Source organism: Eleutherodactylus coqui, chromosome 6, assembly GCF_035609145.1.
Source record: "Eleutherodactylus coqui strain aEleCoq1 chromosome 6, aEleCoq1.hap1, whole genome shotgun sequence".
NCBI lineage: Eukaryota > Metazoa > Chordata > Amphibia > Anura > Eleutherodactylidae > Eleutherodactylus > Eleutherodactylus coqui.
In genome coordinates, this window is record NC_089842.1 from 12450248 (window position 1) to 12467881 (window position 17634).

At 50.2% G+C, this 17634-nt stretch overlaps 1 protein-coding gene across 6 annotated transcripts in view; it reads left to right on the forward strand.

Annotated features, from left to right (window-relative positions):
- PHC2 (polyhomeotic homolog 2) overlaps positions 1-17634 on the forward strand; it is a 103904-nt gene that overhangs the window by 19267 nt on the left and 67003 nt on the right. For 4 of the 6 annotated variants that reach the window (XM_066606223.1, XM_066606221.1, XM_066606220.1 and 1 more), the window contains exons 2-4: positions 4110-4257; positions 14360-14521; positions 14594-14665. In XM_066606223.1, the coding sequence (XP_066462320.1) occupies positions 4153-4257; positions 14360-14521; positions 14594-14665 (339 nt within the window). In that variant the 5' untranslated portion in view covers positions 4110-4152. Of the gene's footprint in view, positions 1-4109; positions 4258-7380; positions 7628-13743; positions 13766-14359; positions 14522-14593; positions 14666-17634 lie in introns of those variants that run through there. The other 2 variants (XM_066606225.1, XM_066606226.1) reach the window with 2 other exon arrangements.

A 17634-nucleotide genomic window follows, 5' to 3' on the forward strand; every position in this document is an offset into this window, starting at 1 on the left:
CACTCTATAGGAAAGAGGAACCTACTGACCATAAAAGCTTACACTCCAAAGGAGAGAGGACCCTACTGACCATAAGAGCTTACACTCTATAGGAGAGAGGACCCTACTGACCATAAGAGCTTACACTCTATAGGAGAGAGGACCCTACTGACCATAAGAGCTTACACTCCATAGGAGAGAGGACTCTACTGACCATAAAAGCTTACACTCTATAGGAGAGAGGACCCTACTGACCATAAGAGCTTACACTGTATAGGAGAGAGGACCCTACTGACCATAAGAGCTTGCACTCTATAGGAGAGAGGACTCTACTGACCATAAGAGCTTACACTCTATAGGAGAGAGGACCCTACTGACCATAAGAGCTTACACTGTATAGGAGAGAGGAACCTACTGACCATAAGAGCTTACACTCTACAGGAGAGAGGACGCTACTGACCATAAGAGCTTGCACTCTACAGGAGAGAGAGCACTCCACTGACCATAAGAGCCTGCACTCTATAATAGAAAAGACCCCACTGACCATAGGAACGTATACTGTACAGGAAAGAGGACCTTACTGACCATAAGAGCTTACACTCTACAAGAGAGAGGACCATAAGAGCTTACACTCTACAGGAGAGAGAGAGAGGGCCCCACTGACCATAAGAGCTTACACTCTACAGGAGACAACCCCACCAGTGGCCATAAGAGCTTACACTCTACAGGAGAGAAAGGGCCCCACTGACCATAAGAGCTTACACTCTGCAGGAGAGAGGGCCTTAGTGACCATAGGAGCTTACAATCTACAAGAGAGAGGACCCTACTGACCATAAGAGCTTACACTCTACAGGAGAGAGGACCCTACTGACCATAAGAGCTTACACTCTACAGGAGAGAGGACCCTACTGACCATAAGAGCTTACACTCTACAGGAGAGAGGACCATACTGACTATAAGAGCTTGCACTCTATAGGAGAGAGGACCCCACTGACCATAAGAGCTTACACTCTATAGGAGAGAGGACCCTACTGACCATAAGAGCTTACACTCTACACGAAAGAGGATCATAAAAGCTTGCACTCTATAGTAGAAAAGACCCCACTGACCATAAGAACTTACACTCTACAGGAGAGAGGACCCTACTGACCATAAGAGCTTACACTCTACAGGAGAGAGGGCCTTACTGACCATAAGAGCTTACACTCTACAGAAGAGAGATCATCCCGCTCACCATAAGAGCTTGTACTCTACAAGAGAGAGAGAGAGAGCACCCCACTGACCAGAAGAGCTTACAAGGGATAGGACCCCACTGGCAGGGGTGTAACTATAGGGGATGCGGTTGCTCCCGGGCCCAGAAGTCTTAGGGGGCCCAATAAGGCCTCTCCATATAGTAAGCCTAGTAGTATGAAGAAAGCATTATAGTTGGGGGCCCATTCCAGGTTTTGCATTGGGGCCCAGAAGCTTCAAGTTACGCCTCTGCCCTCTGACCATAAGAGCTTACACTCTATAAAAGACAACCCCATCACCACTTGACGATAAGAGGAACCCGCTTATAGACTCCATGTAATAGAATGATGGTTTATAAATCACTTGCAGACAGAAATCCCCGATATTCAGAATATCTCTATGAAGCGTCCCCTGATAGCATCAGGCCGTACATAGCAGATCTCTGCAGCTAGGGGGCGCAACACAACAATACCAGCAGATAAATTGGGTGTAGTTATTCTGCATCCTCCATAGCAATGTGACGTGTCTGATCCTCGCTGCCTACTGAGTGTTACTCCTTGTCGGCATCCACCTCTCCTTCCCAGAGTGCACACTCCACCTACATCTGTGCAACAGAGAGGCAAACAACTGACCCCCCAGAACCTTCACCCAACCGTGTCCCAGCCTTGGAAGAAGAGCAGAAGCCTTTCCTTCCAGGAGTGTAACCCCCAGAGAAGTCCCCCCCATCTGGAGACACAAGAGGGTCAGCCGCTGGAAGAACAGGCTGCAGATCCGCACCCCGAGACGTTCTCATGAGATGCTGTGTCTGTATGCTGTGCCCTCACCGCGCCCTCTAGTGGTGGTAGTACTAATACCAAGACATGGCACAGATATACAGTCGTGGCCAAAGTTTTAAAGCTGACACTAATGTTGGTTTTCACAAAGTTCTCCGCTGACGTGTTTTTAGCTCTTTCAGGCCTCCTGCACACGGCAGAGCCAGATTCCGTATACCTGCTCTGTCGGCTCCTTTTCTGTACTGCGGATGAACCCGGCGTCGCACATGCTCAGTACAGATTTTTTTTTCAAAAATTTTCTTGTAGAATCCGCGTCCCGTCCGCAATGAACATCGGAAGCCGTCCGTGCGGAATCTGCGTAAGAATGGAGCATGCTGTGATGTTTCCTCCACTTGCGGAAATCGCAATTGGTTTCCGCAGATGTGCAGGAAGAATCGATTTCCCATAGCATGCTATAGGCGTTTTTGCTGCGTATACGCGGTGCGAAGCCTGCCGTGGATTCTGCAGCAAATACCCGCCCGTGAGCAGGAGGCTTAAGGCCAACTTGGCACAGGCGAGTGCGATATAGGGCCGTGAATCCTGCCCCCATATCGCATTCGCCATCCATGTGACAGCCCCATGGATGCGAGGCATTTTCATGTGAAAACAGCCTTGCATCACTTCGGAAATGAAGGGAATCCCCCGCCGCGGCTAAGGAACGCAGAGTTCTCCCATTGCTTACAATCGGGCTGGCGCTGCTGCCACCGGCTCCATTGAAAACAATGGGGCTGTGATGCGAAATCACCAGCCGAATAGACCATGCTGGGATATGTTTCTCGCATTGCAGCGCCATGCAGATAAACATCGCTCATGGGTATTCATAAGAATGGATTCATATTGGTGCATCTCGCAACACAAATCTCGCGCAATTTTCTCGGCCATGTGCAACTGCCTTAGGCAGATGTTTCTAAGGTTACTGGAGGAAAATTATAAGCATTTTATAAGTTTTTACACTTTTAGTGACAAATGCATTAAGTTTAGGCGAAGACTCAATATTTACAGTGTTGCCCCCCCCCCCAAGACTTTTTCGTCCTGGCATGCCTGGGCCAAATCCTGACTGATGGCAGCCCATTCTTCCTAATCATAGAATAGTAGAGTTGGAAGGGACCTCCAGGGTCATCGGGTCCGACCCCCTGCTCAGTGCAGGATCACTAAATCATCCCAGACAGATGTTTGTCCGCCTCTGAAGACTTCCATTTAAAGGAGAACTCACCACCTCCCGTGGCAACCTGTTTCAACCTGGCAATCAGTGCTTTATTACAATTTCTGTGTTTTTGTTTGTCCTTTCACTTTTTGAGCATTCACCACAGCTTCTCAATGGGATTGAGATTGGGGAGTTTCCTGGCCATGGACCCAAAATGTCAATGTTTTATCACCAAGCCACTTAGCTATCACTTGTGACATGGTCCATCATGCTGGAAAAACATTGTTCACCACCACATTGCTCCTGGAGGAGGTTTAGATCCCGTTCGTTATTCATGGCCATGTTCTTATGCTGAGCCCGCTCCCTTGGATGAAAAGTGTCTTCACACATGAAGGGTCTCAGGATGCTTTACTGCCGGCATGACACAGGACTCATGGGTGCGATCAGCTCCTCTTCTCTGGACAATCATTCTAGATGTCCCGAACAATTTGAAGGGGCTTCATCTGAGACATACTGTACAGGGATAGGACTGGGGTGAAGTTATTTTCTCCAATGAACCCCCCTTCAGACTGTTTAAGATACCTGGAAGAAATTGCTTTAAATTTGTAAGAAGAGAAAACCCCCCTTAAAGGAAACCTGTCACAACCTTTCACATCTGTAAACCCCCACGAGTTAATTTTTTTGTCCCTATCTGTAATTATGTATGAAAATTACCATGTAGGAGTCACCGCAAGCACACCCTCTCGCATTGGCGCAGGGGTTTCACAAATCTGGTGTCCAGACCTAACTGTTTTATTTTCGGATTGACACCATATTATCAGTGTTTGCTCCTCATCAGTCCTGAGATTCCCGCATTATATGCACCCCAACAGTGCCGAGTCCCATATGGGGGTGCACACATCTCATCCTTCTCTCTGACTCCTGTCATGGTTTTGTCTCCTCAGATGACCACACTGTAGCTGCTGGTTTTACTCTTATACCACAAGGATGGAGAATGAGCCCCCAAACTCCACCACATCTAGCAGCAGTAGCCGGTCAGCGAACCCCTCAGGATCGGTGTACAGCGGGATTCCAGACCGTCAGACTGTTCAGGTACCAATGATAATAGTCTGTCCGGAAGTCAGACTTTCATCCTTTCACAGAGTACACCACAGGGGGGAGGGGGGTACATGGGATCAGTATCATTATAACTGCAGCAGCCACAGATATACCGGATTGTGCAGAAGTTTTAGGCAGGTGCAGAAGAAATGCTGCAAAGTAAGGATGCTTTCAAAAATAGAAGGGTTAGTAGTTTATTTTTATCAATAAACTGAATGGAAAGTAAATGAAAAAAAGAGAAATGTAAATCCCATCTGTGTTTGCTGTGATGCCCTTGGTACTGTTGTATCTTGTCTCCACCAGAAGAATGGTGGTTTGAAGGCTTGACATTCAGGGGACGCCGACTGCTGTTGATTGGTTGATGCAGCGTGTCACCCGCTGCCATGCCACCCCCGCTCCTAACACTGTGCAAAATCATGTGGCATGTACCCCTGGCAAGCACCCCCCAGCTGACCTGACACTGTCCCATCTCCTGTCGTGTCCCTAGGCTGGCCGCCACCTTGCCCCACCTGCCATGTGTCAGCTGACCTGCTCCCTGGCGGGCAAAGACTTATGTATGTATGGATGGATGGCTGGCCAGGGGAACACACACAACAGCTGCGCACTCCCTTCGGCTGCGGCAGGCTCCTCACGTGCAGCACGTCAATGTTTTCTCAGTCTGCCTGTGAACTTTGCTGCCCGCTGCGCTGTGACTCCGTCAGTCTTGGCAGTGTGGTCCCTGCTTGGTCCGCGGCACACTTGTATCTGCCTGGTTGTGGCACTCTTCCCGGACGGACGGACAGCAATGCAGCCAATCAGCAGCTAGGGGTATGACAGGGGCGTTCCCCTATGCTAAGGGCTGTCAGACCCCTAGCTTCCGGTGTTGACAAGGTACAACAGTGCCGGTGCCCTTTACCTTCACAACAGCATCAGTTTTTCTCAGTATACTTGTACAGTCGGCGATTTGTAGGGTTATAGACAAGTGTATGATTCACCAATTATATCAAACAGGTAATAATGATCATCATTGTGATATGTAGGATGAAACACAGTTACTAACTGAAATAGAAACAGCTGTGTAAGAGGCTTACAACTAGGTGAGGAACAGACAAACTGCTACAGAGCTGAGGTTATGGAAGACAGTTTCTTGCCACAGGTCCTACACCATGGCAAGACTGGAGCAGCAGCAAGATACAAGGTAGTTATACTGCATCTGCAAGGTCTCTTCCTGGCAAAGATTTCACAGCAGACTGGAGTTTCTAGAAGTGCTGCAGAAGAAAGACTCATCATGCTTATTTTCCCGTTAAAATCAAAAGATGTTCAACAGTGCCATCAGCTTACAACTGTCAGAAATCGGTGGAACCCAAGTTAACCCATCTACTGTTCGGAGGAGTCAGGCCAGAAGTGGTCTTCAAGGAGGAATTGTGGCCAAAAACCCATACCTTCCACATAGAAACGAAGGGCAAGTGACTCAACTATGTGCAAAAACATAGGAACTGGGGTGCAATAGAATGGTAGCATGTACTCTGGGCTGATGAGTCAAATATCTTCACCAAAGGGCTAAAGCGCAGTACAATAATGAGTGTCTGCAGGCAGCAGTGATGCATAGTGGAGAGCAGTACAATAATGAGTGTCTGCAGGCAGCAGTGAAGCATGGTGGAGACCTGTACAATAATGAGTGTCTGCAGGTAGCAGTGAAGCATGGTGGAGAGCGGTACAATAATGAGTGTGCAGGCAGCAGTGAAGCATGGTGGAGAGCGGTACAACAATGAGTGTCTGCAGGTAGCAGTGAAGCATGGTGGAGAGCGGTACAAAATGAGTGTCTGCAGGCAGCAGTGAAGCATGGTGGAGAGCGGTACAGTAGAGTGTCTGCAGGCAGCAGTGAAGCATGGCGGAGAGTGGTACAATAATGAGTGTCTGCAGGTAGCAGTGAAGCATGGCGGAGAGCAGTACAATGATGAGTGTCTGCAGGTAGCAGTGAAGCATAGTGGAGAGCGGTACAATAATGAGTGTCTGCAGGCAGCAGTAAAGCATGGTAGAGAGTGGTACAATAATGAGTGTCTGCAGGTAGCAGTAAAGCATGGTGGAGAGCGGTACAGTAGAGTGTCTGCAGGCAGCAGTGAAGCATGGTGGAGAGCGGTACAATAATGAGTGTCTGCAGGTAACAGTGAAGAATGGTGGAGAGTGGTACAATAATGAGTGTCTTCAGGTAGCAGTGAGGCATGGTGGAGAGCGGTACAAAAATGAGTGTCTGCAGGTAGCAGTAAAGCATGGTGGAGAGCGGTACAATAATGAGTGTCTGCAGGCAGCAGTGAAGCATGGTGGAGAGCTGTATAATAATGACTGTCTGCAGGTAGCAGGGAGGCATGGTGGAGAGCGGTACAAAATGAGTGTCTGCAGGCAGCAGTGAAGCATGGTGGAGAGCGGTACAGTAGAGTGTCTGCAGGCAGCAGTGAAGCATGGTGGAGAGCGATACAATAATGAGTGTCTGCACGTAGCAGTGAAGCAAGGTGGAGAGTGGTACAGTAGAGTGTCTGCAGGCAGCAGTGAAACATGGGGAGAGCGGTACAATAATGAGTGTCTGCAGGCAGCAGTGAAGCATGGGGGAGAGCGGTACAGTAGAGTGTCTGCAGGCAGCAGTGAAACATGGGGGAGAGCGGTACAATAATGAGTGTCTGCAGGCAGCAGTGAAGCATGGGGGAGAGCGGTACAATAGTGACTGTCTGCAGGCAGCTGTGAAGCATGGCGTAGAGCGGTACAATAATGAGTGTCTGCAGTCAGCTGTGAAGCATGCTGGAGAGCGGTACAATAATGAGTGTCTGCAGGCAGCAGTGAAGAATTGTGGAGAGTAGTACAATAATGAGTGTCTGTAGGCAGCAGTGAAGCATGGGGGAGAGCGGTACAATAGTGACTGTCTGCAGGCAGCAGTGAAGCATGGTGGAGAGTAGTACAATGATGAGTGTCTGCAGGCAGCTGTGACGCATGGTGGAGGTTCCTTGGAAGTTTGGGGCTGAATTTCAGCACATAGAGTTGGTCAGGATTAATGGCGTCCTTAATGTTGAGAAATACAAGCAGATACTTACCCATCATGCACAACCATCAGGGAGGCTTCTTATTGGCTCCAAATTTATTCTACAGCTGGACAACAACCCCCAACATCCAACCAATGTCATCAAAAACCATCTTCAGTCTAAAGAAGAACAAGGAGTCCTGGAAGTGATGATTTGACCACCAAAGAGCCCTGATATCACATCATCCAGTCTGTCTGGGATTACATGAAGAGACAGAAGGATCTGTGCTTAGTTCTCCAAGATGTCAGGAACAACCTCCCTGCCGATTTCCTTCAAAAACTGTGTGCCAGTGTACCTAGAAGAATTGGTGGAAGGTAAAGGGCGCTCACACCAAATATTGATCTGATTTACATTTCACTTTTCTTCGGTCACTTTGCATTCTGTTAATGGACAAAAATAAACTATTATCACTTCTACTTCTGAAAGCGTTCCCTGCACACCTGCCTAAAACTTTTGCACAGTACTGTACTTTCTGAGGGGTCCATGATAGACTAGCAGCACATCGATGTGATTGTCCCTTTGTGTTACCTCACATTATAATGCACATGTACCATGGTCGTGGGGAGGTTTCCAGACTTTGCAGCCGGGTTCAGAAGCTTCTTATTAACGAAGCAATATATCCTGTGACCCTGACTGGCTGTGTGGAAGCTTCTGACCCTCAGAGCTTACATTCTGGTTGTACTGCAGGCAGTGAATTCCTGGAGCACATTGATGTGGGGTCTCCTCCCTCTTCCTCTCTGCTCTTTGTATGGTCTGTAAGAAAGATGTCAGGAGGGGGCAGAGGGTATTAGTGAGGCAGCGCACATGCATCCCGGGCAGAAGACTAGTGAGGCACTGCACACATGATACAGCCCCAACAAAGACACTGGATGAAACCTCTCTGGTAACTGGTTATGTGTATTACTGTCCTGCTAATAGAAGTCTGCACGGTGACGTCACTGCAGAGTATTCCCACCTGTACTGTAATGTGACTGCTGAGTACCTGCCTGTACTGTAATGTGACTGCTGAGTACCTGCCCGTACCGTATTGTGACTGCTGAGTACCTGCGCACACTGTAATGTGACTGCTGAGTACCTGCCTGTACTGTAATGTGACTGCTGAGTACCTGCCTGTACTGTAATGTGACTGCTGAGTACCTGCCTGTACTGTAATGTGACTGCTGAGTACCTGCCTGTACTGTAATGTGACTGCTGAGTACCTGCCTGTACCGTAGTGTGACTGCTGAGTACCTGCCTGTACCGTAGTGTGACTGCTGAGTACCTGCCTGCACTGTAATGTGACTGCCGAGTACCTGCCTGTACTGTAATGTGACTGCTGAGTACCTGCCTGCAATGTAATGCGACTGATGAGTACCTGCCTGTACTGTAATGTGACTGCTGAGTACCTGCCTGTACCGTAGTGTGACTGCTGAGTACCTGCCTGTACCGTAGTGTGACTGCTGAGTACCTGCCTGTACTGTAATGTGACTGCTGAGTACCTGCCTGAAATGTAATGTGACTGCCGAGTACCTGCCTGTACTGTAATGTGACTGCTGAGTACCTGCCTGCAATGTAATGCGACTGCTGAGTACCTGCCTGTACTGTAATGTGACTGCTGAGTACCTGCCTGTACCGTAGTGTGACTGCTGAGTACCTTTCTGTACTGTAATGTGACTGCTGAGTACCTTTCTGTACTGTAATGTGACTGCTGAGTACCTGCCTGCACTGTAATGTGACTGCTGAGTACTTGCCTGTACCGTAATGTGACTGCTGAGTACCTGCCTCTACCGTAATGTGACTGCTGAGTACCTGCCTGTACCGTAATGTGACTGCTGAGTACCTGCCTGTACTGTAATGTGACTGCTGAGTACCTGCCTGAAATGTAATGTGACTGATGAGTACCTGCCTACACTGTATTGTGACTGCTGAGTACCTGCCTGTACTGTAATGTGACTGCTGAGTACCTGCCTGTACTGTAATGTGACTGCTGAGTACCTGCCTGTACTGTATTGTGACTGCTGAGTACCTGCCTGAAATGTAATGTGACTGCTGAGTACCTGCCTGCACTGTAATGTGACTGCTGAGTACTTGCCTGTACCGTAATGTGACTGCTGAGTACCTGCCTGTACCGTAATGTGACTGCTGAGTACCTGCCTGAAATGTAATGTGACTGCTGAGTACCTGCCTACACTGTATTGTGACTGCTGAGTACCTGCCTGTACTGTAATGTGACTGCTGAGTACCTGCCTGTACTGTAATGTGACTGCTGAGTACCTGCCTGTACTGTAATGTGACTGTTGAATACCTGCCAGCACTGTAATGTGACTGCTGAGTACCTGCCAGCACTGTAATGTGACTGCTGAGTACCTGCCTGCACTGTAATGTGACTGCTGAGTACCTTTCTGAAATGTAATGTAACTGGTGTGTACCTTCCTGTACTGCATTGTGACTGCTGAGTACCTGCCTGAAATGTAATGTGACTGCTGAGTACCTGCCTGAAATGTAATGTGACTGCTGAGTACCTGCCTACACTGTATTGTGACTGCTGAGTACCTGCCTGCACTGTATTGTGACTGCTGAGTACCTGCCTGAAATGTAATGTGACTGCTGAGTACCTGCCCGCACTGTAATGTGACTGCTGAGTACCTGCCCGCACTGTAATGTGACTGTTGAGTACCTGCCAGCACTGTAATGTGACTGCTGAGTACCTGCCTGCACTGTAATGTGACTGCTGAGTGCCTTCCTGCACTGTAATGTGACTGCTGAGTACCTGCCAGCACTGTAATGTGACTGCTGAGTACCTGCCAGCACTGTAATGTGACTGCTGAGTACCTGCCTACACTGTAATGTGACTGCTGAGTACCTGCCTGCACTGTAATGTGACTGCTGAGTACCTTTCTGAAATGTAATGTAACTGGTGTGTACCTTCCTGTACTGCATTGTGACTGCTGAGTACCTGCCTGAAATGTAATGTGACTGCTGAGTACCTGCCTGCACTGTATTGTGACTGCTGAGTACCTGCCTGAAATGTAATGTGACTGCTGAGTACCTGCCCGCACTGTAATGTGACTGCTGAGTACCTGCCCGCACTGTAATGTGACTGTTGAGTACCTGCCAGCACTGTAATGTGACTGCTGAGTACCTGCCTGCACTGTAATGTGACTGCTGAGTGCCTTCCTGCACTGTAATGTGACTGCTGAGTACCTGCCCGCACTGTAATGTGACTGCTGAGTACCTGCCCGCACTGTAATGTGACTGTTGAGTACCTGCCAGCACTGTAATGTGACTGCTGAGTACCTGCCTGCACTGTAATGTGACTGCTGAGTGCCTTCCTGCACTGTACTGTGACTGCTGAGTACCTTCCTGAAATGTATTGTGACTGCCGAGTACCGGCCCATACCACAGTATGGCTGCCAAGTACTTGTACGGTAGTATGGCTACTGAGTACTGTGGTATGGCTGCTGAGTACCGGCCAGTACCGCAGTATGGCTGCTGAGTACCGGCCCGTACCGCAGTATGGCTGCTGAGTGCCGGCCCGTACCGCAGTATGGCTGCTGAGTGCCGGCCCGTACTGCAGTATGGCTGCCGAGCACCTGCCCGTATGGTAGTATGGCTGCTGAGTACCTGCCCGTACGGTAGTATGGCTGCTGAGTACCTGCCCGTAAGGTAGTATGGCTGCCGAGTACCGGCCCGTACAGTAGCATGGCTGCCGAGTACCATGGTATGGCTGCTTAGTACCTGCCCGTACAGTAGTATGGCTGCCGAGTACCATGGTATGGCTGCCGAGTACCTGCCCGTAGAGTAGTATGGCTGCCGAGTACCTGCCCGTACGGTAGTATGGCTGCCGAGTACCGGCCCGTACAGTAGTATGGCTGCCAAGTACCACGGTATGGCTGCGGAGTACCTGCCCGTACGGTAGTATGGCCGCCGAGTACCTGCCCATACAGGAGTATGGCTGCCGAGTACCATGGTATGGCTGCCGAGTACCTGCCCGTACGGTAGTATGGCTGCCAAGTACCACGGTATGGCTGCCGAGTACCTGCCCGTACGGTAGTATGGCCGCCGAGTACCTGCCCATACAGGAGTATGGCTGCCGAGTACCATGGTATGGCTGCCGAGTACCTGCCCGTACGGTAGTATGGCTGCCAAGTACCACGGTATGGCTGCTGAGTACCGGCCCGTACAGTAGTATGGCTACTGAGTACCTTCCCATACCGCAGTATGGCTGATGCGTACCTCCCTGTACAGTAGTATGGCTGCCGAGTACCTCCCCGTACAGTAGTATGGCTGCTGAGTACCTGCCCGTACCGCAGTATGGCTGCCGAGTACCACGGTATGGCTGCTGAGTACCTGCCCGTACCGCAGTATGGCTGCCGAGTACCACGGTATGGCTGCCGAGTACCGGCCCGTACGGTAGTATGGCTGCCGAGTACCGGCCCGTACCGCAGTATGGCTGCCGAGTACCGGCCCGTACCGCAGTATGGCTGCCGAGTACCACGGTATGGCTGCTGAGTACCTGCCCGTACCGCAGTATGGCCCGTACGGTAGTATGGCTGCCGAGTACCGGCCCGTACCGCAGTATGGCTGCCGAGTACCACGGTATGGCTGCTGAGTACCGGCCCGTACGGTAGTATGGCTGCCGAGTACCTGCCCGTACCGCAGTATGGCTGCCGAGTACCACGGTATGGCTGCTGAGTACCTGCCCGTACCGCAGTATGGCTGCCGAGTACCACGGTATGGCTGCTGAGTACCACGGTATGGCTGCTGAGTACCTGCCCGTACCGCAGTATGGCTGCTGAGTACCACAGTATGGCTGCTGAGTACCTGCCCGTACCGCAGTATGGCTGCTGAGTACCTGCCCGTACCGCAGTATGGCTGCTGAGTACCTGCCCGTACCGCAGTATGGCTGCTGAGCACCTGCCCGTACCGCAGTATGGCTGCTGAGCACCTGCCCGTACCGCAGTATGGCTGCCGAGCACCTGCCCGTACCGCAGTATGGCTGCCGAGGACCACGGTATGGCTGCTGAGTACCTGCCCGTACTGCAGTATGGCTGCTGAGTACCTGCCCGTACCGCAGTATGGCTGCTGAGCACCTGCCCGTACCGCAGTATGGCCCGTACGGTAGTATGGCTGCCGAGTACCGGCCCGTACCGCAGTATGGCTGCCGAGTACCACGGTATGGCTGCTGAGTACCTGCCCGTACTGCAGTATGGCTGCTGAGTACCTGCCCGTACTGCAGTATGGCTGCTGAGTACCTGCCCGTACTGCAGTATGGCTGCTGAGTACCTGCCCGTACTGCAGTATGGCTGCCGAGTACCTGCCCGTACTGCAGTATGGCTGCCGAGTACCTGCCCGTACCGCAGTATGGCTGCCGAGTACCTGCCCGTACCGCAGTATGGCTGCTGAGCACCTGCCCGTACCGCAGTATGGCTGCTGAGCACCTGCCCGTACCGCAGTATGGCTGCTGAGCACCTGCCCGTACCGCAGTATGGCTGCCGAGCACCTGCCCGTACCGCAGTATGGCTGCCGAGGACCACGGTATGGCTGCTGAGTACCTGCCCGTACTGCAGTATGGCTGCTGAGTACCTGCCCGTACCGCAGTATGGCTGCTGAGCACCTGCCCGTACCGCAGTATGGCCCGTACGGTAGTATGGCTGCCGAGTACCGGCCCGTACCGCAGTATGGCTGCCGAGTACCACGGTATGGCTGCTGAGTACCTGCCCGTACTGCAGTATGGCTGCTGAGTACCTGCCCGTACTGCAGTATGGCTGCTGAGTACCTGCCCGTACTGCAGTATGGCTGCTGAGTACCTGCCCGTACTGCAGTATGGCTGCCGAGTACCTGCCCGTACTGCAGTATGGCTGCCGAGTACCTGCCCGTACCGCAGTATGGCTGCTGAGTACCTGCCCGTACCGCAGTATGGCTGCTGAGTACCTGCCCGTACCGCAGTATGGCTTCTGAGTACCTGCCCGTACCGCAGTATGGCTGCCGAGTACCACGGTATGGCTGCTGAGTACCTGCCCGTACCGCAGTATGGCTGCTGAGTACCTGCCCGTACCGCAGTATGGCTGCTGAGTACCTGCCCGTACCGCAGTATGGCTGCTGAGTACCTGCCCGTACCGCAGTATGGCTTCTGAGTACCTGCCCGTACCGCAGTATGGCTGCCGAGTACCACGGTATGGCTGCTGAGTACCTGCCCGTACCGCAGTATGGCTGCTGAGTACCTGCCCGTACCACGGTATGGCTGCTGAGTACCTGCCCGTACCGCAGTATGGCTGCTGAGTACCTGCCCATGCTGCCCGGCATCAGTTGGGGGCTGTGAACTGGTTTTTCCAGCTCTGGCTCCGGGATGATGAAGAAGCTGTCACCCTGCGCTGCTAGAGGGGGAGGACAGTGATGGATGAGCCTCCACATCCGGGAGCCAGAGCACCCCTCCATACAAGACTGCATTGTGCCAGGTCTCATAGAAGGGGGTAAGCTCGCCTCTTCACCCCTCTTAACCTCTGACTTTCCCCACCTTCCTGAAGAATGTTAACTGCTTGTGTGCCGGAGCCTCCTGACTTCTCTCTGAACTGTCCGCCTTTTTCTGAGGGTCAGTTATCCACTGCCTGGTAGGGGCCACAAGAGGGAGCCGCGCTGGGGGATGGTCTGTACACAGATACGGCGGTCATCACTCTGCACATTGTTGGGCGGGTAGAAGGGGACTGCCGGCACACCCTCTACACCCCAAGAATCTGCCCCGCTCCCCTCCCTGCTCCTTGATCTGGTATCTCAGTATATTCTCAGCCGCTCCAAGCCTCCTTACAAGTTCTGCAACTTTCTAATATACTTTGTTGTTTCCATTTCTTGTCATTTGCAAGATCTCTGCTTCCTGTTAGTGAATGGAAACATTCTTCTCTACAACCAGAGGATGATAATCCATCCTCATTTAGTCCTCCTCTCCAGATTATGGTTATACTGCACTGACACATTGTAACAAACACTGCGCAGTGAGGATATTTATATGTTGGGGCCATGATGTCACCGCTGTATAATAAGGTGTATAATGACTGCAGTCTCCCCCACAGGTGATCCAGCAGGCCCTGACCCGCCAGCCAAACACAGCAGCGCAGTATCTGCAGCAGATGTACGCCGCCCAGCAGCAGCACCTAATGCTGCAGACTGCAGCTCTGCAACAGCAGCAGCACCTGAGCAGCGCACAGCTGCAGAGCCTGGCCACAGCCCAGCAGGTGAGTGCCTCGTCCGCTGCGGATGGTGAGGGGAGTAGTCCATATGGTACTAACCTCTCACTGTGTTTCTAGGCCAGCCTGGCAGCCAGCAGAACACCCACCGCAATCAGCTCCCCACAGCAGAGTCCATCCCAGCCGCTGACGGTGAGTCTTAGGCCACCAGGTGGCACTGCAGTCAAACGTCTGTGTAATGTAGAATATGTATCGGGGGGCACGCTGTGTAATGTAGATTGTGTATCGGGGGGCACGCTGTATAATGTAGATTGTGTATCGGGGGGCACGCTGTATAATGTAGATTATGTATCGGGGGGCACGCTGTATAATGTAGATTATGTATCGGGAGGCACGCTGTATAATGTAGATTATGTATCGGGGGCACGCTGTGTAATGTAGATTATGTATCGGGGGGCACGCTGTATAATGTAGATTATGTATCGGGGGGCACGCTGTATAATGTAGATTATGTATCGGGGGGCACGCTGTATAATGTAGATTATGTATCGGGGGGCACGCTGTATAATGTAGAATATGTATCGGGGGGCACGCTGTATAATGTAGATTATGTATCGGGGGGCACGCTGTGTAATGTAGATTATGTATCCGGGGGGCACGCTGTGTAATGTAGATTATGTATCCGGGGGGCATGCTGTATAATGTAGATTATGTATCGGGGGGCACGCTGTATAATGTAGATTATGTATCGGGGGGGCACGCTGTATAATGTAGATTATGTATCGGGGGGCATGCTGTATAATGTAGATTATGTATCGGGGGGGCACGCTGTATAATGTAGATTATGTATCGGGGGGTACATGCTGTATAATGTAGATTGTGTATCGGGGGGCACGCTGTGTAATGTAGATTATGTATCGGGGGGGCACGCTGTATAATGTAGATTATGTATCGGGGGGCATGCTGTATAATGTAGATTATGTATCGGGGGCACGCTGTATAATGTAGATTGTGTATCGGGGTACATGCTATATAATGTAGATTATGTATCGGGGGGCACGCTGTATAATGTAGATTATGTATCGGGGGGCATGCTGTATAATGTAGATTATGTATCCGGGGGGCATGCTGTATAATGTAGATTGTGTATCGGGGGGCACGCTGTATAATGTAGATTATGTATCGGGGGGCATGCTGTATAATGTAGATTATGTATCGGGGGCACGCTGTATAATGTAGATTGTGTATCGGGGTACATGCTATATAATGTAGATTATGTATCGGGGGGCACGCTGTATAATGTAGATTGTGTATCGGGGTACATGCTATATAATGTAGATTATGTATCGGGGGGCACGCTGTATAATGTAGATTGTGTATCGGGGTACATGCTATATAATGTAGATTATGTATCGGGGGGCACGCTGTATAATGTAGATTATGTATCGGGGGGCACGCTGTGTAATGTAGATTATGTATCGGGGGGCACGCTGTATAATGTAGATTGTGTATCGGGGGGCACGCTGTATAATGTAGATTATGTATCGGGGTACATGCTGTATAATGTAGATTATGTATCGGGGGGCACGCTGTATAATGTAGATTATGTATCGGAGGCACGCTGTGTAATGTAGATTATGTATCGGGGGCACGCTGTATAATGTAGATTATGTATCGGGGTACATGCTGTATAATGTAGATTATGTATCGGGGGGCACGCTGTATAATGTAGATTATGTATCGGGGGGCACGCTGTATAATGTAGATTATGTATCGGGGGGCACGCTGTATAATGTAGATTATGTATCGGGGGGCATGCTGTATAATGTAGATTATGTATCGGGGGGCATGCTGTGTAATGTAGATTATGTATCGGGGGCACGCTGTATAATGTAGATTATGTATCGGGGGGCACGCTGTATAATGTAGATTATGTATCGGGGGGCACGCTGTATAATGTAGATTATGTATCGGGGTACATGCTGTATAATGTAGATTGTGTATCGGGGGGCACGCTGTATAATGTAGATTATGTATCGGGGTACATGCTGTATAATGTAGATTATGTATCGGGGGGCATGCTGTGTAATGTAGATTATGTATCGGGGGCACGCTGTGTAATGTAGATTATGTATCGGGGGGCATGCTGTGTAATGTAGATTATGTATCGGGGGCACGCTGTATAATGTAGATTATGTATCGGGGGGCATGCTGTATAATGTAGATTATGTATCGGGGGGCATGCTGTGTAATGTAGATTATGTATCGGGGTACATGCTGTATAATGTAGATTATGTATCGGGGTACATGCTGTATAATGTAGATTATGTATCGGGGGGCACGCTGTGTAATGTAGATTATGTATCGGGGGGCACGCTGTATAATGTAGATTGTGTATCGGGGTACATGCTGTATAATGTAGATTATGTATCGGGGTACACGCTGTATAATGTAGATTATGTATCGGGGTACATGCTGTGTGATGTAGATTATGTATCGGGGGGCACGCTGTATAATGTAGATTATGTATCGGGGGGCACGCTGTATAATGTAGATTGTGTATCGGGGGGCACGCTGTATAATGTAGATTATGTATCGGGGGGGCACGCTGTGTAATGTAGATTGTGTATCGGGGTACATGCTGTATAATGTAGATTATGTATGGGGGGGCACGCTGTATAATGTAGATTATGTATCGGGGTGCATGCTGTATAATGTAGATTATGTATCGGGGTACATGCTGTGTGATGTAGATTATGTATCGGGGGGCACGCTGTATAATGTAGATTATGTATCGGGGGGCACGCTGTATAATGTAGATTGTGTATCGGGGGGCACGCTGTATAATGTAGATTATGTATCGGGGGGGCACGCTGTGTAATGTAGATTATGTATCGGGGTACATGCTGTATAATGTAGATTATGTATCGGGGGGCACGCTGTATAATGTAGATTATGTATCGGGGTACATGCTGTATAATGTAGATTATGTATCGGGGGGCACGCTGTATAATGTAGATTATGTATCGGGGTACATGCTGTATAATGTAGATTATGTATCGGGGTACATGCTGTATAATGTAGATTATGTATCGGGGTACATGCTGTATAATGTAGATTATGTATCGGGGTACATGCTGTATAATGTAGATTATGTATCG